A 21,109-nucleotide genomic window follows, 5' to 3' on the forward strand; every position below is an offset into this window, starting at 1 on the left:
GGAGGCATCAGTGTAAGAGGCTTTGCCGTCCGCTACATTTTCACGCACACCATGACTTAACCTACACTACCAATCTAAAGTATTACGGCTGCATATAATTTTATGATGGACATCTCCGCAGCTGGAGAGTACGTGCTTTTAAACCTGGCTGTGTTAAAGCCTGATTAACCCGCTGTGATACTAGTATCCATCATTACTTACAGTACACATACAGATAAACAGGAGGATTATCAATATGGTACACACCGTGAGACGAGCACAGCATGGACCAGATACATGTCTGAACACCAGTTCAAACTGAAGAGAGAGAGAAACGTCTGTCATGCAGAAGCAGGAGAATTACAGCAGAGGATGCAAACGTTCCGACAGAAACAGGAACAGAGACCTTTAAGCGAGGAAACAAGTAGAAGGAGTGGAAAAGTACACAAAAGGGGAATATGTGTTCTGATGAAGTTGTTTGACACAGACAGACAATTTCTGTGAAAGCCTTCTGACAGCAAAGAGACAGCAAGAGGACAAAGAGGCCCTGTCGGGGGATAAAACGCTACACGTTGGCTTGGACAACAGTTTATTTTTGTCAGTATGTAGAAGACTGAGCGGGGTCATATGTGGAGATGTCTACAGGTGTTCCCAATTGACTTTTCCTCCACAAGCTGTTTCCCATGTGGTTTCAATTTAGTTTCCTCCTGTTCACTTCTCATGCAGTCGTCAATACATTTAAGCTTTGTGCCACGGCGACCCCACACCTTTAACATCGCAAAAACAAGTGTCTTCTGCTGGAATGAAAAAATATAATTTCACTCAACAGTTTCTTACATTTGCAACACCACACAGTGATCACATGAGAGATACAAGCTGGACTAAATCCAAAGTAAGCAACTCCTGAAGCACCTACAATATGATACGCTGTCACTTAGCAATTAATTTAGGTGAGGTCAGTCCGGTTTTGGTTCCCCTTTGGCTTGTCACTGCTGCATACTTTTTCTCGCCTGTGAAATTTCTCTAACAGCACTTCTAAGTAACAATCTGTCAAACTGCTTCCCTTAGGCTACACTGAACAACTGGTATGTGGCAACAAGATTTTTAACTTAAAGACAAGAATCCTCAACATTTTTGTTTATCAGTCAATTTATTGTTAATTTAGTTTATTGTGTGTTTTGACTTAAACAAGGTTGCCTCACATCTCAGCTAATAATGCTGTCATGTGGCTTGTTACAGGTAGGAGATTTCAAAAACTCACTGAGAGTCAGCCAGATTTCGAAAGTAAACACACGCCCCTTTCTCTCAGAGCTCACCCTGAAGCCACGCCTCCAACCACATGGACGCGCATTACCTGAAGACGAGCTGCGGTCTGTGACTTCAGCCATCATGCACGTACCTCTCTGGTGCATGCAGAGCAGGAAGAGAGTGACAACAAGCCAACAAATGATAAAATAAAAAATAATAAATAATAAAAATAAACAAAAATGTACACGGTATGTTAGCTGAGGACTCTGAATTGTCTGTTGGTGTGCGTAAGCGGTTGTCTGTCTGTCTCTGTTAGCCCTGTGACAGACTAGCGACCAATCCAGGACGTACTCCACCTCTCGCCCTAACAACTCAAGTTTATCATCTATATCAGTATATCGTGCCATTATTGTGCTGTTTCCACTGCAGACAAATATGACAAGTAACACAAATACAGAGACCACATTGCTCCTAAACTCTAGCAGGAAACAGCCACTAATCTTTGGCTGCATTGTTAGCATTACTAGCAAACAAACGCCTACCTGCCTCTGAAGCACCAAACTGTGGTTACAAATGTAAAGAAGTAAAAGGTAGGGAGGTTACATGACAGATGATTTATTCAATATATATATATTTTTTTTTTTAAATCGCACAGTGTATGCTTAGCTTTAAATTACAAAACTGCCTTTTCTCTCTCTGCTGTGATTTCATAAAAGGCTTGGAGAGATATATTGCCAAGTGTGTGTTTGGGGTTATGTGTACGTACATCTGTGTGTGTGTGTGTGTGTGTGTGTGTGTGTGTGTGTGTGTGTGTGTGTGTGTGTGTGTGTATGTTTTGCTGTTGCAACACTGATCTTTAGCACTGATCCACAAGTCTGAGGGCAACAACACTTGTCATTAAGGCATGTCATTCAGCACAGCAAAGAATCCTGTTTGTAAACAAAGCCATGGCAACCGTGGGACTCACACTCTCTCATGCTCTCTCTCTCTCTCTCTCTCTCTCTCTCTCTCTCTCACAAGTTTGCACTCCCACATGCAAAACTAACACACACACACACATAGAGCAGCAAGCTTATTCTAAACTAGTCCCCATCTTGTCATCTGCCTGGATATGACCCAGAAATACAGCGACTGGAACAAATAGGCCACTGTCATATTAATCTCCACCTCTGTAAATTGATGGAAATATAATTTGGGTGCGTGCACAGTAAGCCATGTCTACGTGGTTCTCCATTTCTCTCTCTCTCTTTCACACTCCTTCTGTGTGTCCTTATGTGTATCCCTTACAACGATAATTTGACCTCTCCTTCAACCAAATCCCTCGTCTTTCTTCTTCTTTTTTCTTTCCACGGCGAGCAGTGAGTAAAACATAATGCAGCATAAAGAATCATATCTTACACCCCGTAATTGCAAGCTCAATTCAAAAAGACATAAACAGGTAAAGGGAAAAAGGCAAAGCAGGGAGAAAAAAGGGTATATTCACATGGAGATATTCTCACTGAAAAGCTTTGAATGGCAGATTCTGACTAAAATTACAGAGATTCTGTAATTGCAGCTTCAGATAAAGCACAGCACTTGGCAGGTAGAGTAAGAGTCTGCAGAGATGTGCCCTCATTTCTACACCGACACAGCACTCACTTCAATGTGTGTGTGTGAGTCCTTTTAAGCATTCATGCATGCGTGTGAGTGTGCATATGCGTGCACACTTGTTTGTTTGTGTGTGTCAGGCATGCCCTGTGTGTGTGTGTGTTTGAAAATGTGTGTGTTCAACAGAGGGGAATAGGTTTGAAGGGTTAATTAGCGTGCTGTCTTAAACAGTGTGCAGTGACAGGAAGACAAGACAAGCTGTCCTTGCCAAAATCACCTCTACACATGCTGCTCCACACACACACACACACACACACACACACACATGTGCATATAACACAAGATGAGGACATACTGTATACTCTTCCCCCCACTCAACACCTCAGTGCCCATTTGAAGCTCTCATACACACACAGACACACACACATGCCTAAGTCAGTAAAGCCAAATCAGTTTTCCCGTTGCTACAGCAACAGCATACTTTTATGTCAACTGCAACCTTGTTACTATGGAGATATGTATACAAGAGAAACTCTGTTTCGTTGTAGTCAAGGGCCAGATGACAGCATAGCGTGCGGGTGTGTGCATAGACACCCACACCGTGTCCTCTTTATCCTTCATCCATTTTGTTCTTACACACACGCACACACACACACACACACACACACACCGACACACACCCAAGGCTCACTCAAAAGGAAGGGTTCAGATTCACACGCTGGTCAAGGAAAGCATAAAGAGCTCTGCTCTCCTTCAGTATAATCTCAACCAGCTAAACACGCAAAGCTAGCATTGATCCTCGCTGTTTGTCCCCCCCCACCCACCCACCCACACCCCCTCCAACACCCTCGGGCCAGATGAAATCTAAAGTCTGTTGGCATCTGTGTTATTAAATCCTCCAGTATTAATTTAGCACTAATTGAGTGAGGGATTCATTCCCCGTTTACCCTGAGTCTTTAACGGGGGGGAAATCTGGATGGGAAAGCCAGTATAAAAGACTCTATCAAGACTTAAATCAAAAGCGAAATGCTGCTCCCACTGGGGAAGCACAGAACGTCAGAGTGAAAGAGAACTATGAAAGCAGAGATCATCAACTATTGATAAGGCTGAATCTGGTACAGCTGTAGACAAAATACAGAATATGTTTGACTTCAAGTTGGATATGCCTGCAAACCACTGATAAATGTCTGCCTGTGAAATAACTTATAACCACACACGATAGAGTGAATAATGGGTCTGTGTTTAACATGAGGCTACAGTCATGCTTTACAGTATAGGTGTACAGAAGGTAACTAGTGAACAGTGATTTGAACCAGGAATGTCTGGGAGGGGATCAAAAACCAAGCGGAAACTGATCATTTGAAATTCTAAAATGCCGCTTCCCCATCTTGCCAAGTGTAGTTTAGCAAAAACATCCATCCATCCATGACATGACTAAATATGTGAATGCAAGGAAAAGTTATTATCTATAGCAAAACATACTGTTTGGGCTACTGGCTTCAATCCTGGGAGGCTTAACTAGACTTCAGCATTAAAATTATTCATATTCTTGTGGGCCATTCCAGACTCTACCTTGTGACCCAGTGCCACCTGGGACAGGCTCCACCCTTTGCATCCCTCTACAGCATAAAACAACAATAGTAGTAGTTGTAGTTTCATTGGCTTGGCAATGCCACAAAAATGCACCAATTAGTTTGGAAACCTTTATTTTTCCGGTATCAAGAGGTATTATCAGCATGTGCATACCAAGAGCCTTAATAGAGGTGCTCTGTATTTAACCCAACCATGTTGGTTGTGATTGGCCTAGGAGGACAAGCAAGCGTAAAGGTGAGCAGAGGTGGAATTCTGAACTAGAACTTTCATCCTGTTACCAGGGCAACCGTATGGTTTCACATACCAAGCTGCTCAGTACTCTCCTGGTTATTGTGATTTTTAAATGACATGCTGTATACACAAAGCTGCCTGAAAAGTCCAGCAAAATGATACGTAACTAATAAATTAACTGGAAAACAGACCAAGTTTCTAAACTCTTCAAAGCCAATCATCGATCAATACCCAGCTCTTAGCATGAAGGGAAGTAAATATTATCCAACGTTTCTGTAGAAGTTTAGCAGTTTTTAGAGTTCTTTACCTGGCTGCGATCTTTATCCACTTTCTTGAAACACTTGTTGAGTGACAGATTGTGGCGCACTGAGTTCTTCCAGCCTGTAGGGGCGCTGGCAAAGTAAGGGAAGTGCTCCAGAATCCAGCCGTAGATATCCTTCACTGGCAGTCGCTTGTTTGGCGCATCCTCAATAGCCATGAAGATCAGACAGCTGAAGGAGTACGGAGGTTTCCGGTTGGCCCCTGCCGCCAAATCGTATGCTGAGTGTGCGTCACTGAGCAAGGGGTCGTCCGGGGACGGAGACGAAGACGAGGGCGAGCGAGGGTTCTGACCATCTGGGTCTTGCAAAGGGGAGACGCTACGCAGCCCGGAGTGGCTGAAGCTGTTGAGGAGGTCTGTGCTCTCATGGAGCCAGGAGAGGCTGGTGAGCTCCTCGTCCTCAGCCTTGGAGAAGGAGGCAGACAGGGATAGGGAGAGGTCAGCCGCCTCAGCCTCAGACGCTGCCGTGGCTGCATCCCCCTGCCGGTACGGCGGGCTCATGCCCTGCGAGGCACTGGCTCCACTACTGGGGCTCTGGGCCTTCTTACTGGGGGGCATGGTGGGTCCCATCCAGCCCAGGGCTCACTCCTGAAGAGACAGACAGAAAGAAACAAGGTCAGCTAGAAATTTAAATACTTCCTCACATAAAGCTTTTACTTTCATAATGCTAAGCAACAAAATTTTGACAACACTCCCAATTAAGATGCATTAGATCTGAGGGGGGATAAGAATACATCATCATTTTATCTTTGGGGCATTCTATTCATTTCTTACTGCAAATTTAGTGCTTCATTGGCTGAGGAAATGTACAACCACCCTCTAATTACTAGCATACCAGCTAAGTATTGACATTACATAAGGCTGCTGTCATAACACATGAATACTGTTAAAGTTCTAACAGTTGCAGGGTCACAGAAACTATGTCAGTGAGTTAACACCACTACAGCAGGAGATCATTTATTCGTCAATAGTGTTGTGAATGAGTGCAGAAAAAAAAAAAACTTTAGGTCCTGGATTAACAAGATTAAAAGCATCCGATGGTCAGACTCAGTTCCACAGCAGGATGTCTGTGACCAGAAATGATCATGATAGAGATATTTGTCAAGAAAAAAAAACAGTGCCAGTTTGAATTCATCCCTATTCTAATCAGAAGGTTATTCTGCTAACATAAGAGCAATGCTGTGCTCGTTAGACGCAGGCAGAGTGCAGTAATTGAAGGGGAAACGGTCCAAAGTATCACACCACAATCAGACGGCTCACAACCAAGCCTTTGATTGTCCTCTAGCACAGACAGCTGTGAGAAGGACCCCGGCAAGCAGCTACAGCAAAATGTAATCTGCTCCACTCACTCTGAACATCCGTGTCTACACACACACATACCCGGTCTTCCTAGGATGCACATATGCTCAAACACCCACACACACAAACACAAACGTAAAACCCAAATTTACTAAGCGGATCCTGACATGCGTATATGTACAAGCAGGGGGTCACAAAAAAGATTGTGAAACTAAATGCATGGACACACATACAGACATGGATGAACAAAACACACACGTACACACACACACTACACAGCAGCACCATTAGGACACAGGGATTAAGACTAGATATGTTCTGGCTGGCCCCTGTGTGGTGCGATCGCTCCCTAATCCAAGGTGATCATCTGCCGATCTGTCCCCTCACTCTGCGTGATTGACTGACAGCTGTCACCCATGGCAACCCACTGTGCCGTGACAACTGTCAGTTCGCTACAGCTCTGGCCGCTGCGTCGCCATAGCAACAGAGCAAAACAACTCATCTCCTCTCTCGTTCTGGCATTTTTTTTCCCCTTCCTTCCTCCTCTGTGTCTGTCGCTCTTCCACCTATCTCCCCGTCTCCTCTTTTTTTTTTTTTTCACTTTTCTACCAGCACAGATAATTCTGCTTAGCAGTGTTGATAGGGTGTAGCGGAAGGACTGAGCTAAATATAGAATTGTGATGTATAGCTGCTGCGCTGTTGCTCCGCATATAGTTGGCCAGCCTATAGTCACCTCACTGCTCTCTATCCGGTTGTCTCCACGGTGCAGGGAAAAAAAAATGCTTGGTGGAGCTACATGTCTTTGATCTCGCTTCCTCTCCTCTTTTCACTTCTCACACTGTCTGACAGCGCGCACGCTCATTCAACAAGCTGTACCTGTCTGAGGTACGCCGTTGTTGCACCAATATTGACATTGAGCATAATGAATTCAAATTGCCCCGGTGACGATAACGCCGTAGCTGAAAATAGTGAGCACATAATCAAAGGGATGGGCAAGGTGGAAAGGGTGTTTGACAGGCTTTTCAAGGTGCGCGTGTCTCTTTGCATGAGTGTATTTATGCATGTGTTTGACAGGCTCGTCACGCTGTGTGTGTATGTGTGTGTGTTTGTCTTGAGTAGGAAGAAAGGGCATTGTAGTGACATTGTTCCTCGTAGGAGTCCACTGGAATGCAAAGATGGCTCTGATGCTCTCTTTCTCTGTATCTCCTCTTCCTCCTCCTTGTTATGTTGCCATAGCGGCAAGGGGGCCATGAAACATTACGGCTGACAGTAAAGTCATCTCATTTTACTGTTGCTATGACAACAAACTCCTCACTGTTGGTTGGGGCCATTGCGAGCTGCCGCCCAAGCCTCGTGCCTGATGCATGTGTGTGTGTCTGTGTGTGTGCCACCATGCCTCCCATGGGCTCTCATAAAGCTTAACACACTTGCTCAGCTCTAAACAAACTTTCATGCAACTTCTACAGTGGACCCTGAGGACCAACTGCTAAAGGACAAAGGCAGATATCGCTCAAGTTCAGACTAAACGATGCTTGCTGTGTGTGCGTGTGAGCGTGTGTGTGTTAGAAGCATCCTCACATTTGCTTGACAGATGGGACTGTGCTATTCTTTCTGTCTTCTTCATTCTCTGGATCTCTTTTGTGTTTGCATGCTTTGTTTTGATTTGTGTTCATCTCTGTTTGGCATGTCCACATTTGGCTTAGTATGTGCATGTGTTTTTTTCCCTCCTGCCTTTGTGTGTGTATGTGTGTTTGTTGGACTGTAAGCACACTGTCTGATGAACTGTCTAGTGCATTCTTCATGTAAGTGTTGGGGCATACCAATTCAATGCAAAGCAGCTGAAGTCACTGTGACCCTGGCACCACATTGGTTCTGTTTGCACTATGCAGCCTGGTAGTATGGACTTTAAAATACTCCATTCAATTAGAATAAATCACTTTCTCCATTAGAAACGCCATTCTTGAAAGGTTCCTGGTGGGGGGTACACTTAAGTCCGATTGCTACTATTATTACGCCACCATAAATATAGATTGTATATGACTCTGACAGGTTAAAAAATACACAGCAGGAAATTACTGTGGCACCAGCCCTGAACTTCAGATTCAAAAATAAAAAGCCTTGTTTTCACAGGCATTATAATAGTGAATGCATGTACAGAGTCAATTCCCAAAGACCTCCATGTTAAAAGGGCAAGTTTAAAGCAGAAGTAAACATTTGTGGTCTTTACTCAAAGCTGCTCAATGCTCCTCAGAGGGTTCATCCCTCTTTATTTACAGTCTATGATTCCACCCAGTCGTCGTGGAGATTAATCTGTTCACATACTGCATGTTTAGTGGCTTTGTCCAGAATACATTGCTTTGAAAAAATAGTTAAAAAAATAGAGCTGATTTTGTCAGTAGAGTTTACTGTATTCTATACCTGGGACAGTTAGCAAACTCTATAGGCTTTGCCTTCAATCTCATGGTAAGGGGACCTTCAGTGTTTCATTGTGCTAAGATTAGAGAATTCGATTCCTGTTTTCAAAAAACAAGACAAAACAAAACCGAAACACTTTATCACAGTAAAAATGTACAGTTGATATGCTGTCAACAAGTTGGCAGCAGGCAGCAAATCAACCTTAAGCCTAAAGCATATTGGCCAATCAGTGCTCAAGTGTCCATTGTTCCTGTCCAAGTGACATTGCTACAAAACGACCTTCAAATATCTTCAACCTGGAAGAAGTTTAAACATTATTTTTTTTCATATTTTTCAAAATACAGAATAATACAAAATCAAATTACTCATAATAAAAAAAACCGCAGATGAAGAATTCAAGTATCAAGTTGCAATGAACTATAATGAACGCTTAGATGAACAAAAGGAATGAGATTTGATTAATTCTAAAAACTGTCAATGACATTGATGTAACCCTGCTGGCCCCTGACCAGCTCCGACCTCTTTAAGTCTTTGTATCTGCAGGCAGAGCCCATCAATGTTTACACGGACCGCAGAAGGTTAACAAACTCCTCTGAGAGAGGAGAGGGTGTAAGCTAATTCATGTGCTCTAATTGACAGCGTAATCATCTTACAATGCATTCATGCTCTCGCAGATACTTGTCTAAATCACATGCCACATTTACGTAATCCTCAGAAGATCTCCATTCCCTGTTGGCAGCTTTTTCTCTCTGACTCGCAGGCTTTTTTTTGTGCGCCGCAAGCCAGAAGAAACATTTCAATAATGTCCTTCATTTCACTGTCTTGTACTGGAGTCTGCTGCAAACATTAGCCAAACTGACTTTCAGCGAAATCCCCAAGTCATCACATTACAGAACTCCCAAAACCACATCAATGTAGAAATATTAAAATAAAACCACGATAGGCTTATGACATGCTGTCAGCAGCTCATTTATGCTCTGCTCTGGGCCTCGGCGGACTGAAGCGACTATTACAACTTTGTCAGTTTGATCGTAGCTTGTGACATACGTTGCGTGTCACATCCTGGCGCTCCTCGCTTTCCCGTCAGTCTTCACTATACAGCCCAATAAAGGCAGTGCCATGAAAATAATCCCCCACCACCACCACCACCACCTCAGAATGGAGTAGTAATAGTAGTGTAGAAGATAGCGGCAAAGAATGGAATAGTGGCTGGTAGGAGTTATTACTTTGCAGAGGGGTGAGCTGAACCTTGTGGCTCCTCTGGCCACAGTGATAAAGCAGAGAGTCAGATGCACCGAGGCAAAACTAATCTGGAGTTTTGATGACAAAAGGACGACCTTTATCCCTCCTACACATGCGCTGGATGGATGGAAAGGAAGAGGAAGACCAACAAGAGAGAAGAAGAAAATGAGAAGTCTCTCAGAGACTGGAAAATAATAACTTCTGCAACATATATGTCAACACGGGTTCTAGGAAGCCTTGTGATGTTCTCTATTTTCAACCCCTGAAATCATTTCACCCACCCTCTCTATTTCCTGCTTTTCCCTGACGACAAATATCAGGGATCCAGAGGGCTTTAAAGAAAGCAGAGCAAGACCAATCACATCCTATAAGGTCTGACTGTGTCTTCCTTTCATGTCAGCAACAGCAGCAAAGAGTTATGGAATAGAGGTCAGGGGTCAGGGTGTCCCTGAGGACTGCTGCTGACCCCTCAGTCCTGAATGCTGCTCTCGGCTGCCTGGTAACTAAATCAGTCACACACACATGCACACATTCAGGGACAACAGCAGCACTAGATGAATTTGTATAAAAATATATGTTTTAGATTTACTGATTTAGCAAGTATACAGCTCCTTCTTTTCAGCAGTCATACAGTTTATATTACTCAAATGTCTAGAGTGATATTGTGTCCATGAATGTATTGATTCGTTTAAAGGAGAAAAGAAATCTGAAAATTGAAAAATGTTGCCTTCTCAGATCATTACGACAACTAACAGCCAATCAGAGGCACTAAACTTTTGGATAAACTGCAAGCCTATCAGTATCACTTATAAAAGATGCTCTAATGTCAGTTTCTCCCCTCTGTGCATCTTTATCCAAAAGCAACTGGCTGGTTAAAACAGCAGCTCAGTTGCCCTTGACCATCCAAGGCATCCTCTTCCTCCTCCTCACCAAACACAGGTGTAGCTGCAGCTAATCAAAATCAAACTTACACTTTATTGTGATGGCAAATTGTAATAAATCCAAAAGGTTGTTACGGTTAATAGGATTTTAAGTGTAGACCAGAACTGACCCTTGGAGCCATGTGGCCAGTTTCACATGAAATGTCATGCATCCGAGTCCCGCCTTTCAAAAGTGAAATGTTAGTGCATTCCTTTTTGAGATCATTGAAATTTTAATAATTGGGTGTATGAAACTGGAATTTCAAAAAGTTATTCATTTTCTAATTTACTTTTTCTAACTATTGTCTAAAATGATTGACAGATGGATCAATATGAGGTCAGGACCTAAGCTCTTGCACTCTAAATATTGCAAGTTTGAGTTCAGTCTGCTCTGTTAGAGGATTAAACATTATCCCCTCTGTCTATTGGCAAACCAACTAGGCAGATAATAAGCGCATAATATACAGTATATTTAGGGGAACTGAGCCCCAGAACTTTCAAGATGAAAAATGATTGCATAAACGCATCAATGGGGCCACTGGCTATGCTGTAAGAACAAAACATATGGTGCTGTACTAAAGAAAGCTCAGAAAAGGACACGTGTAATGTATGGTGCAAAGGCAAAAAAAAAAAGCAAAAAAAAGCAAATATTGCCAGTGAATAATTCAAGACGACACACACACAGCCTGCCGTCTTTCAAAGTAGGCTAACCAACAAAGCAAACAGACATTTGCATCAGGCAAACACAGAGTAAGTTTGGTATGATTCATCAGCAGCCAACAATCATGAAGTCACGCTTACCCTTGCTCTCTGTGGATGGTGAACAATCAGACTCAGACACACACACAAAAGCTGATGGAGGTTGTGAATGTGGACGCTTGCTTGAAGGTGACTTATGTGTGTGTGTGTAGCCTGGAGGTCCCTTAGAGTACAGGGGGTGCAGGACGTTGAATGTGTGTGTGTGTGTGTGTGGTGGACTGACTGCAACAGTCAGGTCAAGCTTAAAAAAGCCCCGGCCCACGGCTCCAGACTTCCATAATAATGGCCATGACACACCATGGGCCCACATGCAATCACACGTTTGTGCATGCTTGCTCAGTTGTAAAGTCCACTTGGTCCTCCACTCACTTGGTATCAGTCAGTTCAGACTATGGGGCCTATTATTGAACCTTCCTTCCTTCCTTGCTCCTTCTTTATGTGCAATAAAACATAAAACAAAATGCTAATCTAAATTGACGACCGCAGCCAAAAGGCCAAAAAGGCTGTTTGTCTGGTTAATGTGCACATGCAAGCCAGAGCTACTTGCTCAGTCATGTCACTTTCAATGACAGCTCTCTGAAACATGGTGTTTTATTTTCATTCAGCACAGTGAGGAGTTAGACGAGCTTAGCATTAGCACATTTTATTATGTTAGTTGAACTCGGGTATAGTCAGAAATGTTAAAAAAAAAAGTTAATCTATTTTTTCCCTCAAATTAAGTGAAGCTAATCACATCCCAACACTGGATCCACAGTACCTAAGAGCCAGAGGTCCCTACTCCACCACAGACTACTTTTATCCACCCTGAAAACAGCCACAAAAGTGGTCATAAAGAGGACCTTGAACCTGCCCGTGATTTCCTGCAGTGGAAAAACACCTTTCAAAAAGACAAACGGGCTGAGAAATGAGCTCCCTATAGCTGGGTCACAGAATGCAGTTTCCACGGTGGCCTCTGGGGGTTGACTCCAACAGTGAGTCAAGTTAACATGACCAACTGAAATGACTAAGAGTGGTTTGCAAGGGTGAATTTTTATATAACTTGCTGTTGCTTTTTGTCATTCTTTAACAAATCCTGACAATTCCATTAAAAAAAAAATCAATAACACAGTTTTGAACAGATACGATTAAATATCCAGATGCGATACTGATTTTAAATCTGATCAAAGATGCCAACACTAAGAGCAATGATTACAACATTAACAAGGATCACAATCTCATTGTTTCCACCTGTCCTTCCTCTCATGCTTCAAGCCCCCCTTCTTTCGTCCAGTCCCTCCCTCGCTCCCTCTAAGGCCTCCCTGTCTTTTCTCTTTGACAGTGAGCAGGTCCCTGTTGGCGTTCTGTGCTCTTTTACAATATTGTGGGAAAGGGGAGACGGTGCGAGAGAGAGAGAGAGAGAGAGAGGGAAAAAGAAAGAGAAAAGGAGACTGCCAGAAACACTATACAATATCAAAGCAGCCAGTGCACAGCCAACAGAGCTTTGATAGTGGGCAGGGAGGAGTGTGGGTCACAAAAAGCGCAAGGAGAAAGGCTCAGTGAAGTGTTTAAAGAGGGGAGCGTGATCTATCGGGATCCCCACATTGATGGGGGAGCGGGGTGGATGAAGCATTGAGGTAGTGAGCGGTTTTCAGCTGGGTGTCCTGCAGTCAGAAAAAAAAAACAAATGAAAAAAAAAAAAAAAAACAGGGCTCCCTCTCTGTGTCTGTCTGTCTCCTCTGTCTCTTTCCCCTCTGGCTTTTCCACTTATCTTTAACAAACAGCAGCTCAGGCTCTCAGCCACTGGCCGACAGTTTGTCCCGACAACAAAAAACCATGGCAACAACCACTGGAAGAGCCTGTCCGGTTCCAAAGGTCCGCCCTCTCTCCGCTTCTCCAGCTCACTGTGCTCTTTGAGCCTTTTTTTTTTGCAAATTTGGCTGAAATACTGGATTCAATAAGCAAAGCAGCTCAAAGTTGGTGATATAAAAGTTTGTCATGAAGACACTGCATTGCATCACGTTTGGTTGAGAAAGCAGATGAGGACTGAAGAATTTATTAGATCACCATTGGCTGAGGAAAGCAGCCGGAGTTCAGAAAGTGTGTCCTGGTTTAGAAAGAATAATTTAGAAAAAAAAAAAAGGACAAGGGAGTGAGGCAGCAGTTTGTCAGCAGCCTATACAGTCCTCTCCGGTCTGCCTTTGCTGACGATACTTACACGGCTTCTGCTGATGATACAACTCTGCTTACATCCTTCACTCCTCCCTCCCACTCCTACAAGCTGTTTTTAACACTGCACAGGATACCTTATGTCAACTGAAATGTGTTCTGAATGCTGACAAAACAAAATTCAGACTGTTTACAAACTCACAACCAGGCCAAAAAAAGAAGAAAACCGGATATGAGGAATCACGCTTATATCGAAGTTACAAAGGTTTCTTTTCTCTCTAGGCTATTTTCTAATGAGAAATAAACGTGTATGTTTTTATCCAAATTAACACATTACATACAGTCTTTATACACTGACCACTTCAAATGATGTCAGTCTTATTTCCATGTAAAATTCAGCGTGCCAGCATCTTGTATATCCAGTGAGGAAATCATGATAATTATCCAAACCTAACTGTTGTGTTAAGCCTGACTGATGCTGGCACAATGAAAAAAAAAGGAGTCTGCACAGCTAACTGATAAGGGCATTAAGATTTTTGACATGGAGACGCATGTCTTTTTGGCCTTCATCTGACAGTACGAAAGACAGAAAACATAGCAGGAGTGCAGAGGAGATATGAAAAAAGGTTCCTAATTTGAAACTGTGTCTTTGGACAAGGCAGGTTTGACAAAGAAAAAAAAGAGACTTCAGTGGGATGCTCACTGTGATAGATTTTCTATCTCAAACAAGTTCAGAATCTTTGCCATTTGATTTTGGAGCCATCTAAGCCGAATGGAAAGAATGACTGGATGATTGGAAGTAGGAAAAATGTGTGCAAACAAAGAAGAAAGTGGGTTTAAAGACATCCTTTAAGAGGTGAATTTGGGTCATGCTGTTGCCATTTTTCAGTTAAAAACAGGATTACATTGCTTTATATTTACATGCCATCATGCTTGTAGCTGCTTCACTGACAGTATCAGTGTCTTCCATCAGTGTCAGCATCCATGCTTGACATGTAAGTAAATAAGGATGCTGAACTGTTACATCTTTGGAAAAAAACCAACATGGATTTGTTTTCCTTATCTGTCCCTGAGGTCAAAGCTGAATTACACACAAGAAAAGTGCAGTCATGCATTCACCTCCTTCACCAAGAAACAGGCTGTAAAATTAAAAGCAGAAAGCTCTCTTGGTGAGTTTACACGGTTAATGAAGGTTCTTGTGGCAGACTCAATAAGAAGCTGTCTTTGCTTTGTTTAGTCAAGATTTAAATAGGTTTGGCAATGAGCCTGCTGGTTTGACGCTTAAGTGTTTCCTACTGGGGGGCTTTATAAAGCAGCCTCTCAGCTTTGATTGTATTGTGTGCTTCTCTGAGTTTTTTTTTTGCTTGGTGTCCCTGGATGGAAGAGATTTTTTAATCTGGAGGGCTGCCTGCTTTAAACAGACTTTAATAAAATTCCAACAACAGTTCAGATTGACCCCTCAATGTTCATCAAAAGTATAACTATTTGTCTCCTCACACCCTTCATCCAATGTTGTATTTATCTAATCATCATATCCAGAGAATGGCAGTGAGGTTGACCACGAGAGCTGATGACAGGAGTGGACAGGAAAGAAAGAGTGAGGGGGAGTAAAGGAGGAGAGGGTAGTTATATCCTAGGGTCATTAGCAGCATTTCAAAGTCACCCCGTCTTTCAGCGTATGCTGTTTGACAAGCCCTGCCAACAGAATTAGGGATGAGGGATGATGGCGCCGTGATTAGATGTATAACTCAGGGGAAAGACAGGGGTTGATCCGTGGTTACAGTACACTCAGTCTCTCTCACATACATCCACACCGCAGAAAGAAGAGGGATCTGGAAGAAAGCGGGATAAGAGATGTGATAACCCCCGGACTCGAGATGTGGTCAGTTATTGATTGCATAGCCCCCAGACCTTCTATTTCAATGTAGAGACCTGATACGAGTCAGCCCTGATAAAAACTCCACAGGCTCCCCTTGCTCCCCTCCGATGAGCGAATTGAATTCCCAAATTACAAGGCTTAAGATAACATACCTGGCTAAATTGCTGCTCTTTATAAGTCTAAAATCTCTTTGTAGATATTCATCAAAGGCTGTTTCACTCCTGATGCGGAGAACACAGGAGATGGCAAACAGGAGAACAACACACAATGTGGTTCATATTAAGGCCTCTGATCTTCTATCTCAAGTCCCTCGTTTTCCGCTACATTCCTTTAGCCAGGGGTGATGTGTGGGAGAAGAACAGTAAGGGAGGCTCGGCATCCTCTCTGCCAGTGCAAAGTATGTGATGAAGCTTCTTTGTCAGTTGGAGAATTCAAGGGTAAAGTGAAGGGAAATCTGTCTCTACAGTCTGATCTGTCCTTTGCTTCAGCCCAAATGCAACAATTGCACAGCCTCATAGCTGTGTCCACATTATCCCAACTCCTCCATGTATACATTCAGTTCATCTTACAGCATCTTTTCTCATACCTATGTGACTCTGGACTGAATCTGAAGTTTCCATCTGCTCGATGCCAAATCAATGCCAATGATAGAAGCATTTGCTGGATAAACTGAGATGGGTCCATCTGCTGGCTGCAGATTCCCTTAAAAGACTCACTTACTCTAACATTAACCCCTAACATGCCCTCCAAGAGAGCAGAAGTTGATCTGATGCCTCAATAAATGACGAAACTTTGAAAAACATTGAATTTTTCTTCACCACCTTGGGCAAATAATCCACAACGGTCTGATTTAACCTTCCTGGTGACCAACTGCAGAGCCAGAGAATTTAAGCTAAGAGGGTGCACAATACAGCCCTGCATAAAAAAACATGAAGGACTGCATCAGGGCTATGAAGGTGCTTACTATGGTTACAAGTTAAACTTAATCTTAAAATAGGCGAGTTTCTCCTTCAAAGCAGAAAGTTTTTTGGGCATGCATCTCTACCCAAGTCTTGCAAACTGTCGGCTAGATTGCTCCTAAAACCTGGATAAATCAAGCATATCTCTATCCATCCATCCATCCATCTTCTAATCCTGTTTGTCCTGTACAAAGTCACGTGGGGGCTACCCCAGCTGTCAATGTTCAAGAGGCAGGTTACAGCCTGGACAGGCTGCCAGTCTATAGCAGGGCTAACCTCCGAAGACAGGCAACCATTCACAGTAGAACGTGAAGAAAGATCCAGCCAGATTCGAACCAGGTACCTTCTTGCTGTGACGTCTCAGCATCTCACAAGCTTAACTAGAGGTTGGAAGTTGAAAGATTCAGACTGAATAAACCATCATACATGACTAAAGTGAAATATTACTGTGCACATAAATATACTTTGTAGAAAACATTGCACAATGCAGAGCAGGAGAATTAAATCCAGGGATTTGAAGGATTATCTAATGCAAAAACACAGCACAGAGGTCTATCGTACCCTGAGAAAACCTTACAGCTCTTAAAGTTGAGAACACAGCAGATTTTGTTGTGATGACCGCAAGGGAAACTGTAGCAACACAGTGTTTGTACCATCTATTTGACTGGCCAACAGTTGAGGTCTTTGTGATTCCAATGAAACCCTTCAACCCAAGATCTGATCCAGGACTAGTACAAGTTGGCATCAGAAAACTGATGTATTAACCCTAACTTTAAATCAAGTTATTTAAAAGATTCCAAAGACACAGTCATAGTTTTTCTGTGTGTACTGATAGTCAGCACTGATACATGAACAAATCCATTATAGAGGTTGAACACTAGAGCTTTCTTCAGCAGCACTGTAAAACAACTCTCTTCTCTCTGTGTAGACGTTTTACTCCACAGCAGATGAAAATGAACAAGTTAACATATGTTCACTGGTGAAGCAGCAAGCAGTGAGCTGGTGTGTCGAAAGGCATTCTGGGAAATGTAGTCAAAGTGAAGTTGATGAGACAGGCAGAGGGAAAAATGCAAATGACAACTGCATATTCACAGAGTGACTGAGAATATGTTGGATGTCCCAGCCTGATGATTTACAACAGCATTGGAGCAGCGAAGGATGGAATTTTCCTCAGAGGCAGGGCGTTCCACCCCTCTACCAAAAGGCAAAGGGAAACTCCAGTGTTCACACACAAACGCACACTTGTGTTTCCGGAAACACACGAATGAATACAGAACACGAGGAGACAGAAACTGTACACATTTGTATGCATTTACACACACATGCACTTGTTCTCTCTTTTTTTCTCCTTCTTCCTCTTTCACAGTGATTTCCTGTGCACACTGTCTACCTCTCATGGTACATTCTGAGCATGAACACCCAGAGTCAGCAAGTCTGGACACAGCTGCTAAATATTCAGCCCTGCATGCGTTCCCTCTTGCTCTCACACTTCCTCTCACCACGTCTGTCATCTTCCACCTTAAACTCTCCTTATTTCCCCCCCCCCATCTCCCTCCAACCTTCCTCTCCTTCTACCGCCATCCCTCCCTTCTCTGTAGCGCTCTGCAGCGCTGCCTCTGCTGCCTCTGCTCTCTGTGCTCCACTTTCATTAAGGGGCTCTCCTCTGATAGCCCTTCATATAACACTTAATCATCATAACAATAAGAGCACTCTCCGACGAATCACCTCGAGGGGCCAGTCCTAAAGATCCTCCGCTAACTGATGTCATTAACTGCCGAGGCTTTCTGATTGGCTCGAGCGGCGCGGCAGAGCCCGCCCCAGGTGTTTGACGGAGGGCTCAGCGGGAGCATGCAGGTCGGACGGGCCAAGGACATTCCTCTTACGGAGAAAAGCAGAGAAACACACATGCGCCTTCTCGCACAAAGGCTCTTGCTGAGAAGCAGAAGACAAGGCCTTTTTGGTTTTGCAGTCAAGAGAGACATGAATAAGACTATTGAATAAGGGGGAGGGAGGTTTGAATAACAGTATTTTACATGAATGGATCTTCAGGGAAATGACTTCTCAATAGCTCCCTCCTCTCTCTATTTGCGACTGCAATTTGACAACATGGTTGTGTGTGTGTGTGTGTGTATTTAGGGGTTGTATTTTGGCTGATTGAGTCTATGCCGTTATCACGCTGTGGAAGTGACAGTGTGCCATATTATGTTGTTGTGGGCGAGTGCATAGATGAACAGTGACGGTCGCTCTTCTTGCAAACAGAACACACACAAGCACACACACACATACATGTCCAAACCACAGTGAAATCACAGCTGTTCTCAGTTGCTATGCGGCAGTCGCACCATCGTCTCAGATAACACACACACACACATATGAGAGTGTGAGACGGGGACAGTAACACCAGACTTGGCAGGGTCGGAAGGTCACAGGGGTATTGTGACAAAGTTGCCTAGCAACAAACACACGGCGTGGATAATTTTGTGCCCCTGACCAGATCTGGATGTAGTTGTGATGAGCATACTGACAGGCAATGATTGTTTTGCACCTGTCTCTTAATGTTTAAGAAGAAATGTGTTGAATGCATTGGTGCTTCATAATAGACCACAATAAATCTTGCACCATTGTTAGCGCGCCACAGTGAAACCAAAGGGTACAATCGGCAGCATGCTGACTTGTTAGTTTGCAGCTACTGTTCGCTATACAAGAGGAAAACAGCAGTGTAGAGACAGCTGACACACTTAAAAGCAGCATTTACAAACAAGATTAAAATCATGTCGCATAATATCTTAGGATATCTTAGGATTCATCTTTATCCTCATTAAACATATGATTCTGCATTTGCCATTATTACAGCTTGGATCTGGGATACCGAGCGGTCCCCTGATGCAGTTTGTCCCTTGAGGCTTTCCACACTGCTGCACTGCAAACCCCAGTCACCAAACAGTAACGTACAACACAAGTACAGTGACAGGAAAGTGACTTTGACTACAACCTAAAAAAAAGTGTGAGTTTCATCAGGACTGCAGGTAGCTCAGCCCATCTGTGTGCTGAATTCTTTATAGGTTATCATAGGAACAAGGCTCCTGTCCTCTTCTGCCTCTATTCCTTTGTGCGCAGCAATGTTTCAAAACATAAACAGTGAGCTGGGAAATGCGGGCCTCTGCAGAAGTTGAAATATGCAACGCTTTTAGGTCGGTAGAGATACACCTGTCCTGTTAGTTACAACTGGAAGCAGTTTTCTAAAGTTGTTTGTGTTTTAGCGTCCTTGGGTCTGAAAAATGTTTGCCTAGCATAAGGCTAGGAAGTTTTTAATGACGATTACAATATTTTAAAAGAAAGTGCGTCCAGGATGGATCCAGATATGCATGATGAATGTAGCAGTTTGACTGCTGCATGAAAACACTGAGAGAAAACAGGTGAAATCTGCATGGAAGCTGTGCATGACCTGCTTCTTTTGACTCTAAAGACCAACTGAACCACAGAAGCAGAGCAAGGATGCCACATTTCCTCCTCCTCCTACATATACACAAAGGTAGAAATGCATCCTTCTTTACCATAAAATCCCACCACCCAATGAGTCCTTTGTGACCTCAAATGATCCCATGATTCACTGTGTGCTGCTGCATTTTTTTCACTGGGGGTTGCTTGAACATCAACAAATGACATTTTTGGCCAAAAACCTGCAAACGTTGAGTGTAAGCAACAGCACTGCCAGACAGAATGCCAATTCTACCCTTTCCCACTTAAGTCAAAAGCCAGATATAAGCGGGTATTGTCCAGTCTAAAAGTCGCTGTTGTATCATTTAAATGAACTTCAGCAGCTGTCAATCTACTCCGTCAGTGCAGCTGTAATAAGACATATTGTTGTGTCAAGCATATTGTTTCGGTGGTCTAAGCTGAAATGCTGCAAGGGGTTTGCTCTATTTTAAGAGTCTTTATGACTCATTTGCAACAATATACAAGTACAGTCAGTTTGACATTTTCTCAAATGTGCAGACACATTTAATGAGTCATGCATCATATTCAACCAAACAACAAGCAACCAGCTGAACATGCAACTATATTTTCTATAAAACAGTCATGTAGTTCACCTGTTTGGGTGAACTACTATAAACACATGCTTGCATTGAAACCATCATAAAATCCAGTTAAAAGCAGTGGCCTCTGTTTTTTTTACCTCACTGCCTTCTTTTAGTTAGTGATGTCACATGTCAGGCCGTGCTGTCGACTCCGTCTCCTTTCCACTGTGCGCAGTGGAACAAAGCAGAGATGGCAGAGAAACTTATCTTTAAAAAGAAACTGCACTGTGTTGTGGAATAATTTGGAAAACTGTCACAGAGAGCGAATCCTATCTCAGAGAATGCCAGTCACACACACACACACACAAGCTTAAAGGCATGCACATACACACATACACAAACAGGGGCTTTGGTGTTTACATCATATGGGAAGGTATTTTTTCCCCTCATACTGCCAGGGAACAGGCCCACGCATGGACACACAGACGCTGACTAAGGCCCTAAGACTCTTGGGG

At 43.2% G+C, this 21,109-nt stretch overlaps 1 protein-coding gene across 1 annotated transcript in view; it reads right to left on the bottom strand.

The window, feature by feature from the left end:
- ches1 (checkpoint suppressor 1) overlaps positions 1-21,109 on the bottom strand; it is a 49,461-nt gene that overhangs the window by 22,161 nt on the left and 6,191 nt on the right. The window contains exon 2 of the mRNA XM_028397388.1: positions 4,946-5,545. Coding sequence (XP_028253189.1) covers positions 4,946-5,527 — 582 coding nt within the window. The 5' untranslated portion in view covers positions 5,528-5,545. The remainder of the gene's footprint in view (positions 1-4,945; positions 5,546-21,109) is intronic.

This window comes from Parambassis ranga, chromosome 24 (genome assembly GCF_900634625.1).
Source record: "Parambassis ranga chromosome 24, fParRan2.1, whole genome shotgun sequence".
NCBI classification, from domain to species: domain Eukaryota; kingdom Metazoa; phylum Chordata; class Actinopteri; family Ambassidae; genus Parambassis; species Parambassis ranga.